Source organism: Choristoneura fumiferana, chromosome 8, assembly GCF_025370935.1.
Source record: "Choristoneura fumiferana chromosome 8, NRCan_CFum_1, whole genome shotgun sequence".
In the NCBI taxonomy this organism is placed as follows: domain Eukaryota; kingdom Metazoa; phylum Arthropoda; class Insecta; order Lepidoptera; family Tortricidae; genus Choristoneura; species Choristoneura fumiferana.
In genome coordinates this window covers 18103269-18126108 of record NC_133479.1, presented here as the reverse complement: position 1 = coordinate 18126108, position 22840 = coordinate 18103269, and the positions used below count along the sequence as shown (strand labels likewise).

General features: G+C 34.8%; 2 protein-coding genes across 5 annotated transcripts in view; one reads left to right on the top strand and one right to left on the bottom strand.

Annotated features, from left to right (window-relative positions):
* Positions 1 to 22840, bottom strand: part of Ac76E (adenylate cyclase type 2 Ac76E) — a 200061-nt gene that overhangs the window by 105005 nt on the left and 72216 nt on the right. The window lies entirely within an intron of this gene.
* Positions 12899 to 22067, top strand: LOC141430688 (uncharacterized). The gene is made up of 4 exons (XM_074091537.1): positions 12899 to 13120; positions 15041 to 15177; positions 17772 to 17941; positions 20556 to 22067. The coding sequence occupies exons 1-4, from the start codon at positions 13075 to 13077 to the stop codon at positions 21124 to 21126; spliced, it is 924 nt and encodes a 307-aa protein (XP_073947638.1). The 5' UTR covers positions 12899 to 13074; the 3' UTR covers positions 21127 to 22067.

The window sequence follows — 22840 nt, the reverse complement described above, 5'->3', positions numbered from 1 at the left end:
ACACAGTAAAAACATTGTGCTGTAGAATTATGAGCTAATCAATTTATAGCGATTCAATGGTGCGTGCGAAGTTCCCAATCCGCACTGGGCCCGCGTGGGAACTATGGCCCAAGCCCTCTTGTTCTGAGAGGAGGCCTGTGCCCAGCAGTGGGACGTATATAGGCTGGGATGATGATGATGATGATGAATTTATAACAACTCTTTCTATCACGTTACACCCTCGTGGCACTTAATCCGTATATTGAACTATCTTACAACTTAACAATAGCCATTATTACACATATAATAAATTATTTCGCAAACAAACGCACGAAGATTTTCTATCACGTCTTCAACGCATGGGACCAAAACTAGAAATAACGAGTTGACAAATTTAATAAATCGAATTATAACGATTTCACACGTCGTTAATACGACAAATTATATCGTACCAGTTATTTACCTTTCGTTAACGTTACCTGTTATCGCTGGTTAACAGTTCAGTGTTAACGGTGCAAGGCATGCTTACGAACAGTGATCGTTGGACGAACCTTGAGTTCGATGCCTTGTATTATACTTTAGTAAGTACAAAATTCGCCGTTAAACTATAGGCACCGACATAACTCGAAGTAAATGTTAGTAGAACTGACAATGGGCGGGCGCCACATCGCTCCACGAACAAGCAAAGCCAAGCTACCAAGCCTTTTTATAGGTGTACTTATGAATGATATATGCGAGCAACGCGTGGATGCAAGTAGCGAGTTGTTGTTCATTATGAAGAAAAGCCATTGCATCGGATTATTAGCAGTAGTTCCTTATTCAGTACTTTGAATGAAACTACTACTTTTTTTTCGCACTGGCTCAACGCAAGTGAAAAAGGAACTTTTAAATAAATAAAAGCTAAAAGGAAACCGTTCCATTGAAGAAACTATAGCGAATAAGTCCTTATTAGGTGATACAGATGTGTTAACAATAGCTTTTGTGACAACCTGTAATGTTTTGTTGTACCTAATCGTGTTATTGCAACTTAATCTAAATAAAGCCATTGCCTCACCATCACAAAAACATAAATGAATTATTGAAACCTCATTCTAAACAGTTTTTACGCAACCAATAGTTACTCAACTGAATGAGTTACTGTTATAATCTCTATTGTGTACGATTATTTACGTTACCACCATTAAATACATTTAAAACTGACCAGCGATTAAGCTCTTATCTCACCTGTGGCCGTATTATCGAAAGCCGAGTTTAAACTTGCAAGAAAAGTCGTGCAAGTTGTGCATTACATTGCGAGCGAGGCCGTAAAACCAACGAGTTTTTAGTGGTCAATCGAGCGCCGTAATATAAAGCCGAGTTTAGACTTGCAAGAAAAATTGTGCAAGTTGCATTACATTGCGGCGCTCAATCGACCACTACAAACTCGTTGGCTTTACGGCCTCGCCATGTAATCAACTTGCACAATTTTTCTTGCAAGTCTAATCTCGGCTTAATGCAACTTGCAAGATTTTTCTTGCAAGGTCTAGTCTCGGCTTTACAGTCTGACGTTTGCGATCGCATTCACCCTCTCTCTCCTTCTACCCTCATCTTACATTGTGTGACAGAAAGAAGTGGTGGAAAGATTTCGATTTCATGTGTGTTAGACATAAGGCCTCTGGTGGTGTCTATCTCACCAGTAAACAACATATTTCTTGACTTTAAAAGCACTATATTGTCACTAAAGTTCGCAAAAGTCCCTAATAGACTAAAGCACCGTTGTCCGTCCGTCCGTCTGTCACAGTCCGAGTCTTTTGATCCGTAATAGGCAGATAATTTTTACAGAATAATATCTACTACTAAATCCACTGTAACAGCAATTCATACAAATAAACTCAAATACAAAAGGGGTCTCCTTACAAGAAATGTGTTTAAAACATTTAAGTTCATTTAAACATTTCTCTTGCTAGTAATTCAAGGTAAAGTACCTAAGATAATGTAAGGTGGAAACCAAAAAGTTTAACAGGTTAAAGGTAATAGCTAACTATACAAAACGATCTAGAAAAAGTTCTGCTGTGACACTTGATTCTGATATTTAATTAGTCATGCAATGGTCAAAACATTCCTATTATTCTCGAATTTTCAATTTAACCTCGAATCTCGAATTTTCGAATCGAATTCGAATTCGTGTATGTGACCGCCCTAAATCCATACAAATCTATGGACCTGCCACGTACGGACAGTAGTTTTCCGTTCGAATTTTCCTCTGATTCAGAATTCCGGATTGGGCCTGTGCGTTCGGAATTGAAATAAACGTACGGATGTGATGTATTTACGGAATTCCGAAACGGAACCGACCATTGATTAATTTTATTTGACTGATAAATGTGATGCTTTCTCCGTATATTCGAACATAACAAATAGAGACGGCATCACATTTAACCGTCATTTAAGACTAATCAATGGACGGTGCAACAGCCCCTAAGTATTAAATGATTTGAGGTTCAAAGACAATAACCCGCTAGTTTATTCCTCAATGAGTCTTTCTAAAATTATGTTCACTTTTCAAAAACACACTGATATTTTTTCTAGTACATCGCAACGCCTACATTAATCGTCTGATACAAAAGGAAGATATTAATTTATATTCTTTAGGGTCTAAATTTAATTAATCGCAGTATAATCTAAGGAACACAAATAGAAAAAAATACCTTTAACTCTGTGGCATATCCTTCCTTTAATCCAAACCAATTATCATAGTCTAAAAAAGGACTACCTGACGCCATCCGGGATAGTGTTGCTATCTTACAAATAAGCATCGAGAAATTACGTATCGACAATCAGTCCGTCGATAATATTGGTTATAGTCCGGTTATCGATTGTGTAACTAATACGTGCCATTATTATCGTTTTGTACATATAACGCAAAAGTGATAAATTTTAGTAGTAATTGGCATGTCATAGGTAGGTATTGTATGCAATATTATTGCGAAACACAGTTTCAGCTACTTAGCCTTATTTTTATCCAATTATGTAGAAGGTATTTCCGTTAGAAATCATAATTGTACTCGTACCTGCTGTATTTTTCAGTTATTTTTTTTACGTTCCAACTTCCAACTAAGTTGCTGGAGACCGTTAAGAATTAAAAAGAATAGTTAGCGGCAAGTAAGAAGTCATTTGCACAGAAACAAAAACATGCCTTTAAAGTAATAATCACGCTAATATCGATATATTCCCGTAACGCCAACAAATTAAGACAATTAGCCTGTATTCTTTTTATTATCTATTATACGAGCCAAAAGTATGTGCATTCGAGGCACACGTAATAAATTCCGATCCATCGGATGGAATGACCCAAGACCAGCAGTGCAAATGCCTGTCCCAGCCATTGAATAGTTTTTAAAAATGTTTGTCTGTAATGTTTTCTCATAAGTCTTTATGTTATGTAATGTTCGTCAACTGTGTTTGTTTACTTATTTTGTTAAAGACTTTCTATAAAACAAATATCCTGTAGGTACATTTAAGTACCTACTAGCATTAATGAACTTTTTTTTAATAGCCTATACGGTGTCCTACAGCTAGGCAAAGATTCTTTTTCCTTCCACAACAGCATTGCCCCGCTAAATAGCAATGAATACCTGCTGAACTAACCAGGATCAGAGCGGGGATATAACATATTTACAAAACAAACAACACACTATATTAACATATTTTCAAGAACACCATCGATAGCCAGATTATCGATAATTTGCCATCGCTGATGCGGACCCAACCTGTTGCTGACAGGAATAGCGGGGTTTCTTTCTCGTGGTATTTTTATAGCGACACCCGGACGTCGCACTAACCCGTACGTAAGCACTGATCTTTCTGTGCTTTACGTACGAGTAGTTGTATATCCGATCTTGTCTGAGACTTGGGACATACTTTATGGAAGTCTGCGTAAGAAAATTCGAACAAATTAAAAAAAAAACCTAAAAATTACTTATCTGAATCTACTGGAATTATCAATGCCACATCAGATGAGTTGATCCGTAATTACAATAAAAAAATTTTGAAATAAGAAATCCTAACTTTATACTCGGGATTATGAAACTTAGGTTTGACGTAATGAAGATTATCCAAGTTTTATTAGCAAGAACAATTAATTATTAATTTGAGTTATTGCTACCGGTGTAAATTATAATTATACTATTGTTACTATAGTTGGATAAAAGATAACTTTATTTACAATTACAATGAACTAACCTAACGTGTGTTACATTGGCATTGTCAGTAATACATATATGCATTACAACTTAAAGAAGTGTTCATCTTTCAAATTTGTATACACAAGACAACATTGTATACAGACTCAATTTTCTTGAAGCCGTTCAAACAAATGGCTCATTGCACTACAGACACGATCACAATACAGTGTTGCAACAAATTGATCTACCAACACATCATCTACATAGCTGCTCAGAACACATCAAAACCAACTTACCAAGGCAGGTGGAAAATATTGTAAAGTAAAGAATCCCTTGTAAGAAGCGATATTTTCATCTGTTCAGTTAAGCTTGTGGTAGATCCAGTGTCATAACAGCTTATCTGGAGCTTGCAAAACCCTAGATCTGCTGCAGTTGCGTAAAGCGTATTAGGTTGCATAACAGTTCTAGTGCTAGAGATAATGTGCTGTGGAGTTAGGCATTCGTTAGGGACTACATTTATCGAGGAGAGGGATTAGGTTGTATTTAGTTAGTTATGACTGGGGTAGCATCCAAGTTAAGATATGATTTATTTGGTGCAAGATAGATGGATTAGAGTGACTACGAAGCTTGAGGTGTTCGTTAGATATATGAAAAACATCTCTTAGGGACTATGTATTAAGTATGTATTATTATTAATTATAACCATTAGTAACAGATTGTCTCTTCTCTTGCTCCACAGTTCCATTCAGTGACGGAAAAAAGACATAACAATGAATGCGGAGAGAACAGCGTGACAATAGTTACGGAAAAGAAAATAGAAGATGATTCTTCAGACTCGTCTAGCGGTGAAAATGTTGAAATTGAAGGTATTTTGTACAAATATTCACTATGTTAGGCTATAAAAAGGCAATTTGTAACTCATTAAATTAATACAGTACGTATTTATGGTATGACAACTGCATTAGTCATCAATTTCAAATTGTAAAACCCAGTGTTTGTATAGGAAAGAGAATATGCAATTAATTGTTGGATTCGGCGTGTCGAAACAATCAATTTCATTTAACTTATTGACAAAAAAACGCTCATTAGTACTATATATAATTAAACTTAAAACATTTTAATTTGAATAGCCTTAATTTAACTCTAAATTGAAACAACCGTTAAAATGTTGAAATTGTAAATCAATCTACAATTATTTTCAATGCCACATTTCATAATCTTGGAGGCATTGTATTTTCTACGATTACCAATACTTGTTTCGTTTCAAATATTTATTTAACATTGCGAATGTTTTTGATTTTTGACTTGTCATTATGAATTAAAACTCAACATGCCAAAACCAAAAACGCAAAAGTATTCTATTGTATTGAATAACTCTTTATTGTACATAAAATACACGAAATTAAGAGATAACAAGAAAAAAGTTATAAAGAGGCAAACTTTATCCCTTGCTTGATTAAAGTAATCTCTTCCAGAAACTGAAGAAGAAAATGGAAAAAAGCACAAAGAAACAAAACAGAAAACAATTAATTAAAACAAAAATAATAAAGAATAAATTAATAAATTAGGATATACGTACCGTATAACGTTAATGAAGACCACGATTTATGTCAAGGAATCCCCAAAGGAGTTTAGTAAAATCCAGAAGTTTCTGCAAACGAAGCCGCGAGTATCCGTATAAATTATTGAAGAAATTATACAGTTATTTTCCTCATTTATTTGTTCGTTTGTGCAAACTATTAAAATCAGATGACCTGCTTCAGCGATAAAATAGTTCAATTTCTTTTTCCAATGATATTGCATTTTTTGTCTCAATACCGATGACTACCGCGTAATCATTTTCGCTGATGTTGATCAACAATCATCACTTTTTATATTTTCTATTGATACTGATAAGACGGAGGCGAAACAATAGCCATTGTGTAGGCTTATGAATTACCCACTGAATTTAAGTGGTCAAGTACAAACGTTGCGTGCATACTGTATGTAATAACTAGTTTTTATTTAATTACGTACATTACACGTAATCATTTAGTGATTCTGTCTGTACTGGTCACTACCTGCGGCTTTTCTTGTATGGACATTGGATCTGACTGTTGAATAAATATCATGGGTCAATTATTTTGGGACTTAAATACATATTAAACACTAATTTCAGCCCTGACTGAGGATCGAACCCGGGCCCTAAAGCTTTATAATCAGTTTCTCTAACCTTTTAGTCACGTGGTCATCCGGTCGTCACGGGATTCCCCATAAATTACTTTGTAATTATATTCACATGACTCAATCAATTAATTCCAATAAGGTACATAAATAATAATACTTCATTGTTTCATCTACTAACATAATTCATAATCTTAACCATTGTTACTGATGATTTATGAATTTTAGTATTTGACAATTATTATTGCGTTACAAAAAAATCATCTACATATCTACATACTGAACGTCACTCCAATCCATCCAGTCGTTTCTATGTGTTAGTAAGCCTGAAACACAGACGCTCGCACACACTTACTAACTTTAAAATTGTTAATATTATTGGGATTATTAGGCACGTTGCATTAGATTATGATTATTTCAAGAATGATGTCAACTTAGCACTGCATTAAAAAAATGCTGATATGAACATGCTTGCACATGTTTTCAAGTATCAACGCTTTGCAACAATCGTGTATTGATGTACGTCATTGCTGCAATTAAACGATGTAATCATAAATTATCAGTGATAAGCACAATAGCTTTCCATTGTGATTTCCATGAGACTCTATCAACTGCTATTGCATGTATTAATGGTAAACAGTTTTAACCTCCTAAGTCCCAGCGTTTTAAAACGGGGTTTCTCACCAAATAAGCTCATTCGGTTTACTATGACTTTTTCTGTGTATGTTATGAAGTACAAAAATACTTACAAGACATTTATAAGAATAAATTCCTTGACTGACTATTGGCTGACGGAACATTGACCAGCAATCGTAATTTATTGTAACACACGACCATCTCTCATCTTTATTTTCATTACAAGAGGCATCTCTAGCATATATTTTGTTATTTCTAGCATTTATTGCAAACAACCTTCTATTTCAACATATGACAGGAAGACATCATTGTCTGTTATGTGTGTCATTGCTACAGCACCTAAGCAACGCAACGCAATCATCATTGTATTGACGGCAAAACAAACAATAAAATTACGCGTAAATACAATTTTGCACTATACCATAATAATGCTTCTTTGGGTATCAATTATATCAATTACTCAGAATTTATTGTTCTGGGAAAGACATTTGTGGCATGACCATTGTTGGTCATACGTTTTTTTTTTCATAAATGTTTCTTTTAATTGTTAAGCCACGCCAAGATTCAGTACAGTGCGCAACTAATTTGTTGATTTGACTAAATTTACATTTAAATTCATTGCATGATTTCTTAGAAGCGAAAGGCGAATTTGATAAAAATGATTTCACAGAATTCTTATCAAATACTCCATAAACTATTATAATAAACAAATTGTCACGAGACAAATTCTTCAAATTCTCCGCGTAATCATTACATTACATCATAACGTTATTCATTAGATAAAATGATTGCAACAACCTGTTCATCACTAAACCAACAATTAGTCATATCAATTTCCCAAACTTGCGTCTCATCAGATTTCTCTTTATCTTCGTTTGTTTTAGTCATTTCATCTGATTCGACGTTGATATCCCGCTTGTCTATAACTATGACATCATTGATGAAGTCACGTGGGGGCGTAATAGTCGGGAGTTCATATGAAACGATTCCGTTATCTTTTAAAAGCGTGAGTAAGCAGTACCGTTGCCGAGTCAATATTCTTCGTACACTACACTATCGTACGGAAAACGGCGACAATAATATTAATCAATATGTTTCATTGAACTACGATCATGCATATTATTCTTGTATGACAAGAATAAATGTTATTCTACGTATTCGTCGAAAGCTAATTAAATTTGAAAGTGCCATTATCTTTATATTCATTCTTAATTAGGGCAAAGAATTCTAAACCTAAAAATATCTGTACTAATTATGAAACTCTATGAAGAAATAAAGAACATTTTTAAGTAAAAATAAAATTAAAATGAATGAAATATCTCATACCCCACGTGACAGGCTCAGCTTAGTGTGGTGGTTATAGGTGATTGGTATTACTTTGTTTTTGTTTTCTGCCAACAAATTAAGGGTATTTAAAACTATTTAGGTATTGTAATAAAAAACTTTCCTATAAGGTTTTGCTTTTTGAAACATAACACCTCTTTCTTCTCCTGATTTTCTTCCATTAAAACACAACAATAAAATACAATACAATACTAATATTCTTTATTGATCACCAAAAGCAGTACAGAGACATAAAAGACACAACTCAATATATCTTGTAAATTTCAAAAGGAAATGATTATTGCTTTCTCATGTAGTTATGTTATGTATGCAATTACTTATGTCTCAACTCACCTTTTGCAAGTATAAAGTGGCTAAGGCAAAAAACGACATGTTATAAAGAAACTAAAGCGTCTTCTAAATATAGTACCACAGAACTTTATAGTACCAAGTAACATTTTAATGAACTAAGTCCTAAAAAAAGATACAGTAAGACAAAATGGAACTAAAAATACCGAATGACTCAGGAATCCATAAATAACAACCGTTTAAAGACCCGGTTAAACTTAAATTATGTGTACTCGAAAGTTGAAAAATAACAGAAATCACACTTCTACTATTTTCACCTAAAAACATGTTAAATGGAAAACGGTACCTTACATTCAAGACTCCGTTTTTGGGTCGAACGATTCAGCTGAAACTGACAACGAAAGTGCTAATATCATCGTTTTTCGCCCGCAATTCTATCTGATTTTTTAATTCAAACACGTTTTTGGCCGGAAACTTTACAGTGCCTTCTGAAGTTAATTTGTTCCGCTTTTGAAATGCGGAAATATTTTGTGAGCAGTTAATTTTATGCATTAAGTTTATGGTTCAATTTTTAGCATCTGCAATTTAATCCAAGTGGAGTAGATAGTCACTGTTTTGGAAATGCCGATGCTTTCTGGTTCTGCTATGAAATTTTAATCTTTCAAACTATTCTTTGTCGACCTTGAACCGGCTAAGTAAAAATCTGCTGTACATTTTACAACACCGTTCGCGATTTACTACAGTTTCTTTTTATTTCAACAATACCCATTCCAATTTTAAAACCGATAATATTTTGCATAACATAGCAAATATTCAAGAGCGGCGCCACTGTCAATAAAATCTCGCGGTTTAATATGCGAAGTTTGTAGTTTCACCACTTTGCCGCTGGAACAAATAAGTTGTTGTTTTCAAGATGGCGCAAGAAAGCCGATTGCTGATTGGCGCAAGCGGTTATGTAACGGTCAACCTTGACAGTCATGGCGAATTAAGAGCACGTGATGATTTTAAGAGGAAGTTTAATGAAATGAGAGCCCGTGTTGTTTCTCATGAAAATAAAAACATAAGAGAAACGACGTTGTTTACGAGAAATGGCCGGCAGGCTTGTCAAATGAAATTGCTAATAAAGAAAGAACAACATTTGTATTACGTACCAATTAATTGTTTGTTGCCTTGGGGAATTCTATAATAAATCATCCAATGAGTCAGATAAATCTTAGCAACGAAGATAAAGAAACGGATCCACATGCATGTCAACTTTTTAACGACCGGTTTTTATTGTATCGCTAACATGATCCAATTTAGTAATGCAATAAGTCTGTCTGAGACAGACAACTGAGTCAGTCGAATCATGACATTATCATCGTGTAATTTCGTCTTGACTTTGACACACCCTCGCTTAATGACCCATTTTCATGATCTGACTGAAAAAACATTCAAGATTTAAGTTAAAAACTCGAAAAAATATCAGCCCCTTCTTTTCCCGCCCGTTGCTATCTTTACCAACATTTTGCCAATTTTATTGAAAAGTTTTAAATCATCTCGCCATCTGCTTCTATTAGTTTAGTAGTTAGTACCTATTAATAGATTTATACGGCTTTCGCGACAGATTTCAAGATATGAAATTCCCGAAGCTTTAATCCAAAGGTTTCTTTAAAGTGTGCACCTGTCAGTAAAACAGGTTTGAAATTGTCATCTGCAACGAGAAGACCTTTAAGGTTTGAGACATTAGTAACAGCCTGTGCTTAACAGGTTACCGCCGTAAGCCTGGCCTCAAAAATCCTTTCTCTTTCGTCTGACCCGTTAGTTGCGTCACGTTATGTGCTATAAACGTCATAGCAGTATCTCTTAATTGTAATAAACTGTACGTTGCGTTGGATGACGTAATTATTCTTAATCTGAGACAATGTGTGTGTATCACGTGCTGTTTGAGAAATGGCTGTACGCGTTTTATGGATTAAGAGAAAGGCCGTAAGCTTCAAGCGACATGGACGCTCATCAATTCTTGTCCTAAATAGAATAGAATAGAAGACATTTATTCACATTCACAAAGACACACAAATACAACAAAACTAAAAAACAACAAGTAACAGCAAACACAAATAAAAAAATACAAAAATGAAAATATATGATTACTTATTATTAGCTACTTATATTATAAATGCGAAAGATTGTGTGTGTGTGTGTGTGTGTGTGTGTGTGTGTGTGTGTGTGTGTGTATGTGCGTGTGTGCGTGTGTAGTATAGGCTACTTTTTATCCCGATATTCCCACGGGATAAGGATAAAATCTCGAAATAACAACCGCTGGGCTTAGACTCATAAAATTTAACACAACTTCAATGAAGATCACGATATAAATTCTGGCATTTCCCAGGGATTTTTTTAAAATAGCTTAATTTCAATTGTAACTACCAGATCGAATAGTTTACGCGAGCAAAGCCGCGGGTAAACTCTAGTGTTTAAAATATGAAGCAAATTATAAAAAAGGAGAGAACATCACACCCCGCCACTCCCACGGGGACAGTTGGGACAATGCTCACATTATTATCTTTAAAAAAATCAAGTAAAAAAAACCGACTGCCTTAAAAACTAAAAGAAAGAAAATAAGTCTAGTGATCTAGAACTCTGTCAAGAAGCTCATTTAAGGTTCAACAGTCGGGACCCCTTACCAAGATTTTTTGAGCTGGTTACGATTTGAAGGGTCCCGACTGTTGAACCTTAAATGAGCTTCTTGACAGAGTTCTAGACCACTAGACTTATTTTCTTCCTTTTAGGTTTTAAGGCAGTCGGGTTTTTTGATTTTTTAAATTTAATGTTTTTTTTATTTTATACTTTTTTCATATTTCTGTGCAAATAGTAGATTAAAAGTATTATAACCCGTATATATTTAGAACGGGCTAATTATTACCTTTCATTTGATACCCATATTGTTACAATACAAAATATTTTTTTTCATTCCTCCGCCATATTTTTTTCGCAGTCGTCATATTGAAATTTTATATAGCCTATGTCACTCCGACAGCTATGACAAATCCAATGATACCTCATATGTTAAAATCCGTTTAGCTGTTTAGGCTGCAGCGAGGACCAAAGAAATTGACATACATACCCACATACATACATACATACATACATACGCTCGAAAAACATAACCCTCCTTTGGGCAGTCGGGTAAAAACACAAAATACTCGCATGCACAAAGATTTACATAGACACTTTTTTATCGCAATTCCAACTTGATTAATTAATTTGCAGACTTAATAGAGTTATGAATAATTAGGTATCTATCTTCGTCGTGTTTGAAGAAATAAATGAATTTTTGAAGGTGATGTACAGGACTGATAATTTCACAAAAAAAAAACAGACAATCAAAATTAAAACATAATTTTACGCAACTTTGGCATAATATGTACCTAATAAAACATTTATTTTGTACAGTTGGGGAGGAAAACCTTCGTCAGTTATTAAACTGATTACTCATATGAAACTGATTCCTCATAGACTCTTAGTACGTTTTGAAACCAAAGTACTAAGTAGACAAGTGCATATCAATTATACTTACTTAACATGATAACATGGGTCAAAATAGTATACACCTCTAACATATATATCTAGTTTCATATCAATACAAAACCTTTCTAATAAACAACTTCGTAAAAGTTTAAATCAAATAATGTTCTATTTAATTGTCAGTGTTTGTCAGTGCCAAGGTGTAATGATAGGGTTGCTCTGGTCACCTGATTATGTTTAGCAGGTTGACAGGTTGACGCAGTATGTCTTACTCAATCGGTAAAGCAGATTAGCGCTCATACTGAGAAAAGGAAAGTAGATCATAGGGTGACGAACCTTTTTTTACTCCGACTGTACATTAATTTTGATAAAAAAGTGCTTGCCAAAAAAATATAAAGCACTGGTTAGCGTCATTTTTAATGCGTTTAAACTTAACATAGTCACACTCACACATACACATAGTCATACTGTTATATCAAAAGCAACTTAATAAAGTTTGTATCATATACAACATTATATACATCAGACCACATTTAAAATACGTCATTAAAGCTGGTATATCAAAACTGAACCTTCAAACAAACTTAGTAAAGGGTATGTGTAGTAATATCGATATTCATATATAAATAAGCTATTTTAAAAGGTATAGTTAAAGTTTCACGATACTGATAAATATATAAGTAGGGATAACATAAGCACGGAATTGCAAATATTAACTCACGGTACACACTTATGATACAATGTTAGAATATTTAGAACGTATCTAAGTAAATATGATTTGTCACATGTATATAAAGCACCTTCATGAGATAACATGTATTCAGTACAAGTGAAACATTCGCGAGAAGTGATACACAGTAAAATCTTATCACAAAATTTTATACATATTTACGAATAAATCTAAATTGTAGGGTTTTTGAAAGTGATATTGTGGAGTAGTATTTCGTTGAACAAAAGCAATTTTATTAAGAAGCTGAGGACGAAAGGTTACGAAATGAAGTTGCCGGAGTTCGATATTGTTGAATTTATTTTGGAAAAAGGTAAGGTTTTAGTTACAGGGCTCTTTGTTAATATTCGAAGGCCAAAGCTTGTGGCCGCTGCGTTGGTGAAGGACTTAGTCGCGACGTTTTAGACACGTTTGCGTTTTCTCTGTTCATTACATGGTTGAGACTATCCTCGCGTAGTTGTTACTTGGCAGCATACGCAATGGAAAGAAAACACGCTCGTTTTAGAAGACAGTCTTAAAATTTTTGCAGGGAAATAATTTTGCAACAATCTGAGGTAGGACTATATAAAACAAAAGCTTCTGGATGACTAATTAATGATACATTTATTGTAAAGAACTCACTCTGGCGACCAGCTGGTTTAGGGCAGATGTTTATGGTTCAAAAAAGTGGTGAGAACTAAACGGACGTTATCGGGCGCCATTGTAAATCTATTGACGAAACCGTTTGTTTGACATAAGACCACAAGAAAAACACAATACAAACCACAGGTCACAACTAAATAGATTCCTTAACAAATATAACTAGTCCGTTAGTAATTATCAAAATAAATTGGCCATGTATATTTACTTGTCAATTGAACAAAAAATGAAGGTATACGTAGTTTTAGTTTCGAATGACGTCATGATTGACCCCTATCTTACCTGATGTTAAGTGCAGATGAGGTCAAAGGTGTATCTCACTGGTACAGTAACAGCCTATTCACTCTAGCCTTGAAGAGCCCTAGATTGTATTTATCCGAAAATACAGACGAGCTTTATCTTTTTGTTTAAGAGAAGTTTCCCTGCCGGCCGCGCGGCCGCGTTAGGTATTCGTTTGGGATATTGCTGTCTTTATCGCTCCGTCCCCCCCATGCCTTCAGCAAAGACGTCCGTAATTTATATCGAGATAGCTGTAGGCTTTTCAAGATTAGGGCGGTTGAATTGTGGGTTTTGTTGTCCTCTTATGATACAAAAAGTATAGCACAGAAATCAATGATATTTTACAATCAATATATTCATTATATTTTCTATACCTGTGGTTTTTTAGATTTTTCTAAAAAAGATTTATTAGTCTGTAATTCTCGTGCAAAGTTGACATCTTTTTTTTTGTCGACTTTTGAGCTCCTGTAATTCTGATATTACACATTTATATCAAAATCTGAAAAACCACAGGCATAGATAATTACGTCTAGTCCATACTTACAAAATTTCATCTATTTCTGTTGCCTAGTTTTCAAATGAGGCCGGGACTACGTTTGTATGGAGAATGGAACGAAGAGACTTCTCTTAATTGGCAAGAGAAATACACGCCCAACAGTTTTTGATTAATAATGTAACTGATGTCTTTTTCTTTATTACTGAGGACACTACCTTAGTCATTAACAGATTATGATTAAGCATCTACCGATAAAAATAAGGGTAAACAACTATATTTATCGAAAATACAAACTGAGACTTGGATGCACAGAAAAACCAGAAAAAGAGACCAGCGCTGGGAATCGAACCCAGGTCCTCAGCAATCCGTGCTGCGTGCTATAACCCCTACACCACCGCTGGACAGGAATCTAGACACAACGGGATACCCGTAAAAGTAACAAATTTGGAGTTGATATAAAAAATACAAAAAGACTCCAAAAAAAAACCAATCATAACTATATTTACTTTTTTTACACAAAAGTGACCGTGACTGACCTCTATCTCACCTGATGCTAAGTGTAGAAGAGGCCAAAGGTGTATCTCACTGTACGTTTTATTTTTCAAAACGACCGGGTTCGATTCCGAACTAAGTACAAGTGTTTTTTTTTAATGTCTGAATGCAGTTTTTCTTGTTACTAAAATCGATGACATGGTTCCTAAGAGCAGATCTTCATATGTCTAAAAGTTTCAGACTTTCCCATACTGACCGATCTAAATGGGCCGCCCTGTATAGCTTTCCAAAAATCACATCAGTTTGATATAAACCGTCTTGTTTCAGACAAGCCCCAAGCCATCGTCGAGCCGCCCGCACTCGAGCCAGTGGAGGAGGGACATGCGGCGACGTGCGCATGCCCGAACTGCGATGAGGTGCTCACGCGCTTCTCAGAGTGCAGCATATGCTTGGAACCTTTACAGGTAAGCTAGCTCTAGGATTTCAGCATAATCAACCCAGCCCTGAGCACAAGCCTCCTCTCTGAATGAGAGGGCTTAGGCCGTAGGTCCTACGCAAGCCCAGGAATGGGAAACTTCACACACAAGCAGGTTTTTACAAGTTTTATCATGATGTTTTCCTTCACCACTACCTCGTGGTAAATTTGTAATCAAATTTCGTATATAAAATTTGATACACACACACACACACAGAAATATCACGCCTGTATTCCCAAATGGGGTACGCAGAGCACACGAAACGTTACCGCTACGGAGCCACTTTTAGCAATTTTAGGTTTTAAGTTTGACAAAGACGGTACAATGGTGACAAGCTTGTCGCCTACGGTATACCTAAACTTATATCCTTAGTCGCCTCTTACGACATCCACGGAAGAAATGGAGAGGTGTAATTCTTTCGACCCCACGACCTTGAGACGACGCTTGAGAGGCCATAGGTCAAACCACTAGGCCACCACGGCTCTAATATTTTAGAAAAACGAAATATTTTTTCGAATTGCCAGAAAAGATTTGAGCCCGGTGCTCCCGTTTTGCCACCGACAGGCAGACAGACAGACACACACACAGACATACAGACACACATAGCGGTCAAACTTATAACACCCCTCTTTTTGCGTCGGGGGTTAAAAATAAATTTCAGCTTGAAGAAAATTTTCAGTTAACAAAGTCAAGTTAGCAAATTTTCCACTTCTGCCCTACGTAGCTGTAAGTTTTCCTTTTCAATTCTTTCACAAAAAAAAAAACATTCTGAATATTTTGTAAACAGATTCAAAATAAAGCATTGGTTTTCGCAAACCTGTAATATTTTTGTCATCATCATCATCATCAGCCCGAAGACGTCCACTGCTGGACAAAGGCCTCCCCCTTAGAACGCCACAATGAACGACAACTCGCCACTTGCATCCACCGGTTTCCCGCTACTCCCACGATGTCGTCAGTCCACCTGGTGGGAGGCCTGCAAACGCTTCGTCTTCCGGTTCGTGGTCGCCACTCGAGGACTTTTCTCCCCCAACGGTTATCTGTTCTTCGAGCGATGTGGCCTGCCCATTGCCACTTCAATTTGCATATTTTTCCAGCTATGTCAGTGACTTTAGTTCTTCGACAGAATATTTTTGTACTTACCAAATAAATATTCTCATCCTTTCTTATATTATTGATCGTTGTGGTAGACAAGAAAAAAACATTCTTACTTTTCGTGTAAGGAGTACCACTCCTACACGAAAAGTAGAGATGCTTTCTGCTGAAAAAAGTTAAAACACGAACCTAGGTGTAATCAACTTTCAACGACACATTCTAGAAATTTCCCAACACAAACACTTATTGAGGTTATTTTCTAAGGATAGCAATTGCCTCAGACATATTGCTATAACGATATAGTTACGTAAAGAGCCACTTTAACCCACATAATATAGAGACATCTAGTCTTAGGAATATTCTGTCGTGGCTTTTGTATACCTACATTGTTTTTGTTGTTTACAAGATTATTTTTTGTCGTTTAAGAAACTATTTAACAGGCCAAATGAAGTTAATTTCTTCGAGACACTTAGTGACCTAACACTGTTTAAAACAAAATAAGAATTAATATATATAAATGCGTGGTAGAACGAAGCAAAAGTTTCTTGATTTCTTACATTTTTCTAAAGTCCATACTAATTTATTTTTCATTCATACATATTTAGAAAGTTAGCGGAAATCAAGAAAAATACGGTCACAATTTTAGCTCAGTTGGATTCCAAGAAGTGGTCGGAAGGTTCGCAAATTGTGAAACCACGGCTCAATCATATACCTACCTACATAGGTGCAAGTTAAATAATAGTTTGTAAAAGGCAAAAAAGAAAAGCGGGACTTTATCATGCAAAATAAATACTTTTAGTTGGCGCGTTTCAGTATTATAACTATAGTTTTTTTTTCAATAACTGCATGGTGTCCCATGCACTTCTGTGCAAAGGCCTGCCACTGCCATTTCTATCTACCAAACCTAACAAACAAACTACCACCAATTAACTTTGACCTGAGTCGTATTGTCTAACGTGCTGTCGTTCGCAATCGCAATCATCCATCTCTTTTAACAAAAAGAAATGAATATGACAGTGATTCCAAGAACGTAAACCAATAAAGCCTCTGAACTTGGACCTTCGTACAAACTCGCGAATTCGTATTACGTGATAGCTCATAACATCACCATGACCCAAAAACTCGGCTTACTCAATTGTCAACCTTATGCCTATTGCGCAAGAATCGATATCTCGCAATCTTCCGCTTGGACCCGGTTTATCAGCACATACAAATTAGGAAGTTCTACTTGAAATCGTTGACCCAACGATATTGTTTTTGGATAATAAGGCTCTCTTTATTAACTTACTTAACTGTTACACTCTGTATACATTAATACAACATAGTTATATACCACAGAACGTTTATATCACAGAACGAACTAAGTAAAACTAAGGTTAATGCCTATACTCCTAAAATATCGCCATCGCCTTTGACTCAAATCACACCTACCGACTCAATCTATTCCACAGTACCAACGTGTAACTAATCCATTGCTCGCTCCCCAGTGCTGCGGCCCCTGCGTTTGCCCGTGGTGCGGCGGTGTATGGTGCACTCGGTGCTCGCGACGCATTTCCCGCTGCGCGTGGTGCAGGGGGACTCTGCGAGCGCCGGCCGCGCCCTGCCTGGCGCTGCAGAGGCTCGTCAATGACTTGATGTTGCCGTGTCGGAATTATAGGTAACTAGTGATTACCCGCGGCTACGCAGACGTAAATCATTACATCCAGCAGCTAAATTGAAATTTAGGGATTTTAAAAATTCCCGTGGGAATTCCCGAATATTAAATCGTGGTTTTCATTGACGTTACATTAAAAACGATCATTTCAAATTTCATGACTCTAAGCCCAGCGGTTGTTATTTCGAGATTTTATCCCTATCCCGTGAGAATATGGGAATAAAAAGTAGCCTATTTTTTATTCCAGATGTCCAGCTATCTACATACCAAATTTCATCCAAATCCGTATAGCCGTTTCTGTGTGAAGGAGTAACAAACATACTCACTCACTCACTCACAAACTTTCGAATTTATAATATCAAGTAGGATAGGATTATATATCGTCCCACTGCTGGGCACAGCCTTTCTCTCGGAATGAGACGGTTGGTTGGTAATTATATAACCTTAGTTAATTTTATTAGTGTTAAAGTTCTCTAAACTAAGACTACAACTCTTTAAACGTGTTCTAAAATAAGACTACAACTCTTTAAGCGTGTTCTCAACAAGATTACAACTCTTTAAGCGTGGGTACTTAAACGTACTTTAACATACTGACAGCTGATAAAGCAAACCACAAGTTCCAGACGCAATAAAATTGTAGCGGACCCAATAAACCGTCCAGAATCGTAAAACCTTGCAGTTTTAATCTATTTTTACGATTTATTTGATACCTCATCTGGATCATTGCATTCGAAGCGAAACTGTTACTTTCAAAAGTTATTTTTATGAGGCTATCATGGAACTCTATAAATATCACGCGGTATAAAAGATACGGTGTAATTTATTAGGCCCTAAGCCGTTTTAACGTGTATTGGTGATGAAAGGATTCTGCGCTTATAAAAAGTGATGACGAATAATGAGGTGATGAATTAATCAACACAATTTCCGCTAAGCTACGCTGCCCAAATATAGTATAAACTCTGTTTTAGCAGAGCTTTGTTTCTAATCAAAACGCAGTTATAGGATATTTTGTATTAATTTGTTGGAACCAATATTTCAAATTTTGTTTTATTTTTATTACTATCGTTGCAGGGGCAAAAGAAATCCACATTATGAATTTCAACCTAACCCGACCGGGTCGGATCCGCTCCGACTACATCGATCTCGCTCGCATTAAATTATTTAGATGATTAATTTGTCAATTGGGTAATTAGTTTTAAAGATAGAGCTTAATACATACTTATATAGATAGAGTTTTAGTTGTTAAGAACAAACATAAAGCTAGATCATTTTTATATAAAGAGCAAATATAATAAATAAAACCGCCGATTGTACCAATCTATATAGTAAATATAACTATTCCGATTGGTAGGATCTTTGCCTATATACATATTGTTGATTTTTCCTTGGTAAAATGTCGCTGTAAAGAATTTTTGTCTCTTAATCGAAGTAAATTCTGCGAAAACCCTATCTTGAATAAAAAATAAACTATTTTCTCTAGTTCAAGTCTCTTTGCTAATTCAGTCTCAAGAGATGTTTCCAGAAAATTAAAACGAATCTGTGATGAAACTTTCAACCTTAAATTAATTTATATGATTTTGTTTAATATTTCATCTCAACAATTTTAGTTTAATATTTAATTAAAAACCACCTGTGTGGGCTCCCATTGTGAAACTAACAAGAGAAAGGTTACTAATGAAAACTATAAATCACACAAAATTAATTAAATAGTTTAGCTTGAACAAGTTCAATATAAATTAAATCTTTTGTTTTACAAATGACGGGTTTCAAATAAGTGTTTTAACTTTTAATCTGAAATTTATGTGGACTTATATACTTCTAAGTAATACACTGCTACTCGTAGGTAACGAATATTAATACATAAATTTTGCTTTGTGCATATTAAATTAATAAATCTAGTCCGAGCTCATCTGACTATATTACACTTCGTGTTATGCTAATTCAAAATATCTCAATACATAAATACAACAACAAGAACCGGATTGTTTCAATAAAAAAAATATGGTTACATTTACAAAACGTGTGTACGATAAAATTTAAATCTCAATACACTTTGTTTGGACGAATTATTTTACGATCAATTTATGATCATTTATTTATGAACAATGATGTGGACCATTTCGTCATTATCATTATCGTCATGTTATTATTAGTTTACGAATTTCAGCAGATCAATTTATACTACTTTTGAACACGATAATTTAAAATTTTGCTTTTAAAAAGTTACCTTGAATGAACACATTGTAAAGGCTTTTCATTAAAATTGTTAAATTCAAAATTTTAATTATTTTGAGGCGGTGCACTATAAACATCGGTTAATGTTTAGAAACTTTTTTCAATTACGACTACAAAATCCTTAAAAACATCTATTATAGCGGTGTTCAATCAAATACTTAAACCTAAACACTGTTGAAATATTTTGAATACATTTTATGATACTTTGTACTTTATACCTACTTACATAATAATATAAAATCGCTGAATGTCTATTTCTAATATTAAATTCTAATAATTTTTCAAACTGGTGATAGTAGCAAAAACGTCAATAGCATGTCATCTACATAGCTTACCGTTTGCATTTGATAGCCAAAGTCAACAATATTTTGTTTGTCTATAGACGCGGCTGCAACGACCTTCTCACAGCCAGTACCAGACCCAAGCACGAGCAAGAATGCAAGTACGACACCATGTCCTGCCCTGTCTCCGGCAGCTGTTCATCAGTCCCCTTCGAAGAACTATCAGCTCACCTCCTTAGCAGCCACAACGTCATAGCAGTCTACTCGCAAAAAATAAAAATCCTAATAGAAAACTTCCAAACCAAGCTAAAGAAAACGGCTTGTTGCAGAACAAAATACAAAATCGTCCTTCTATACCAGAAAAGCGCTTTTATCATCAAAGTCTGCATCTACAACTACCATGTAAGAGTTGAAATCATGAGGAGGAATCTAGGTTACTTGGCTGACGCTAAGTCAGAATCGAAAAAAAGTGATTACTGCGCTTTAGTTGAATTCCAATCCAAAGAGCTGTACACGAAATCCGCCATATTGATAGAGAATGAAAGTTACAGTAAAAAGGCTGAGATACAATGGAATGACATCATAATGAAATCCTCCGATGACGATGCAATCACCATTCACGTTAACATTGGAAAATCCGAGACGGAAAGGAAAAAATCTTTCGAAGCATAATCTTGTATCAATAACGTGGGTTTGATAAACCATCTTTGCGAAGTTCCATTAACGACTGGACTTGAATTATTGTGATATCAATTCGGTAGTCGATCATATAAAAAGGAGATTTTAAAAGCAAATTTTGAACATCAAAAGAAGCTTACAATTTTAATAAAATCTCTAGATTCATGTGATAGATACACTTAGGATAGATATTCTTAGGAACTAAGAATATAAAAATAAAAGCAGCTACCGTATTGTGCTGAAGTTCAGTCAAACTGCTCAACTATTTGAATATAATACTTTGTAGGTATTGAAATGACGATTTTGTCCTGTGGTTTTAAAACAAGTCCTGGTTCATATTGTTTAAAAATGACGCCTTAATTTACTATCGAAGGCCATGAATAAGATCTGTGTTCAACTTTTTAAACTGTATAATTTCTTATCAGCAAGGTTAAGTTAACTGGCTATTGTGATAAGGCTTATGACGTTAGTCAATTATCAGGGATCTGACTGAGTACTGAGCAGCAAGTTTGTTTCAAGTCATACTCAAGAAATTATTTACTGAGACAGAAAGTTGCCAACAGAATTTATGTAAAGTCAATGAAACATTCAAAATATTAATCAAATAGAATTATTATAATATTTATTGTGAATTTGCTGTCGATTTCTTGATTAAATTTAAGTCTTATTTTTGAAGTTTTTCTACGCTTAAATTTTAAAGTCCAGTAACTTAATGACTTGATATAAAAGTCTCATTTCAATCTTATTGTTTCACCTTGATTGAGTTTCAAGTGATATCGAAATTCAATTAGTTATGACAAAAGTGGAAGGTATCGTATTGTAAACGGCCAATTATGACTGATCTAGATGTAAATTTTAGTTGTAAGTACTGTTAATATTACTGTCTAGATGCATTATAACTTATAAGAATAAATAAGTAGTTATTTTTTGATAAATTTGTATTTTTATTCTTTTTACTACATTATTATTTAGATAGAATAGATACAAACACATAAAAAAAAAATATGACACTTCAAAGTAAACTGTCACTATTATAGGATATATCGGCAAATTTCATACTTTATTGCATTAGGTTAGAAAGAAAAATGCCCCGAGAACCCATTTAAAGCAAATTTCGTCAAAATCATTATATTTGTTTTTGGAGTATCTAGCACAGATTACCCGAGGAGGAGACCCAAGGAGGGTTATGTTTTTTGAGGGTATGTATGTCCATTTCTTTGGTCCTCGCTGCTAGATGGGATTCGTCATAACTGTCAGAGTGACATAGGCCATATAATATTTCAATATGGCGGAGGAATGAAAAAAAATATTTTGTTTTGTAACAATATGGGTATCAAATGAAAGCTAATAATTACCCCATTCTAAATATATACTTAAATTTAAAAAATCAAAAAACCCGACTGCCAAAACTATAATGAAGAAAATAAGCTAAAGTCAGGACCCATTTAAATCGTGACGCTCAAAAACTCATAGTAATGGGTCCCGACTTTTGAACTTTAAATTAGCTACATAACTGAGTTTTAGACCACTAGGCTTATTTTTACATATGATACATACACACAAATGCTCATTTATTAGTTTATACAATATATGAAATTAATTCCTATTAGAACACTCGAAAAACACATTCTTTTCTATTCTATGAAAAACATTCGTGCAAAATTTTGATATCTCTAGGCTTATATTGTGATTTTAGGATTTTTCATGT

Coding starts and splice junctions, on each gene's coding strand:
- LOC141430688 (XM_074091537.1), top strand. CDS start 13,075: ATGAAGTTGCCGGAGTTCGATATTGTTGAATTTATTTTGGAAAAAG. Junction 13,121..15,040: donor TGAATTTATTTTGGAAAAAG/GTAAGGTTTTAG, acceptor GTCTTGTTTCAG/ACAAGCCCCAAGCCATCGTC. Junction 17,942..20,555: donor TTGCCGTGTCGGAATTATAG/GTAACTAGTGAT, acceptor GTTTGTCTATAG/ACGCGGCTGCAACGACCTTC.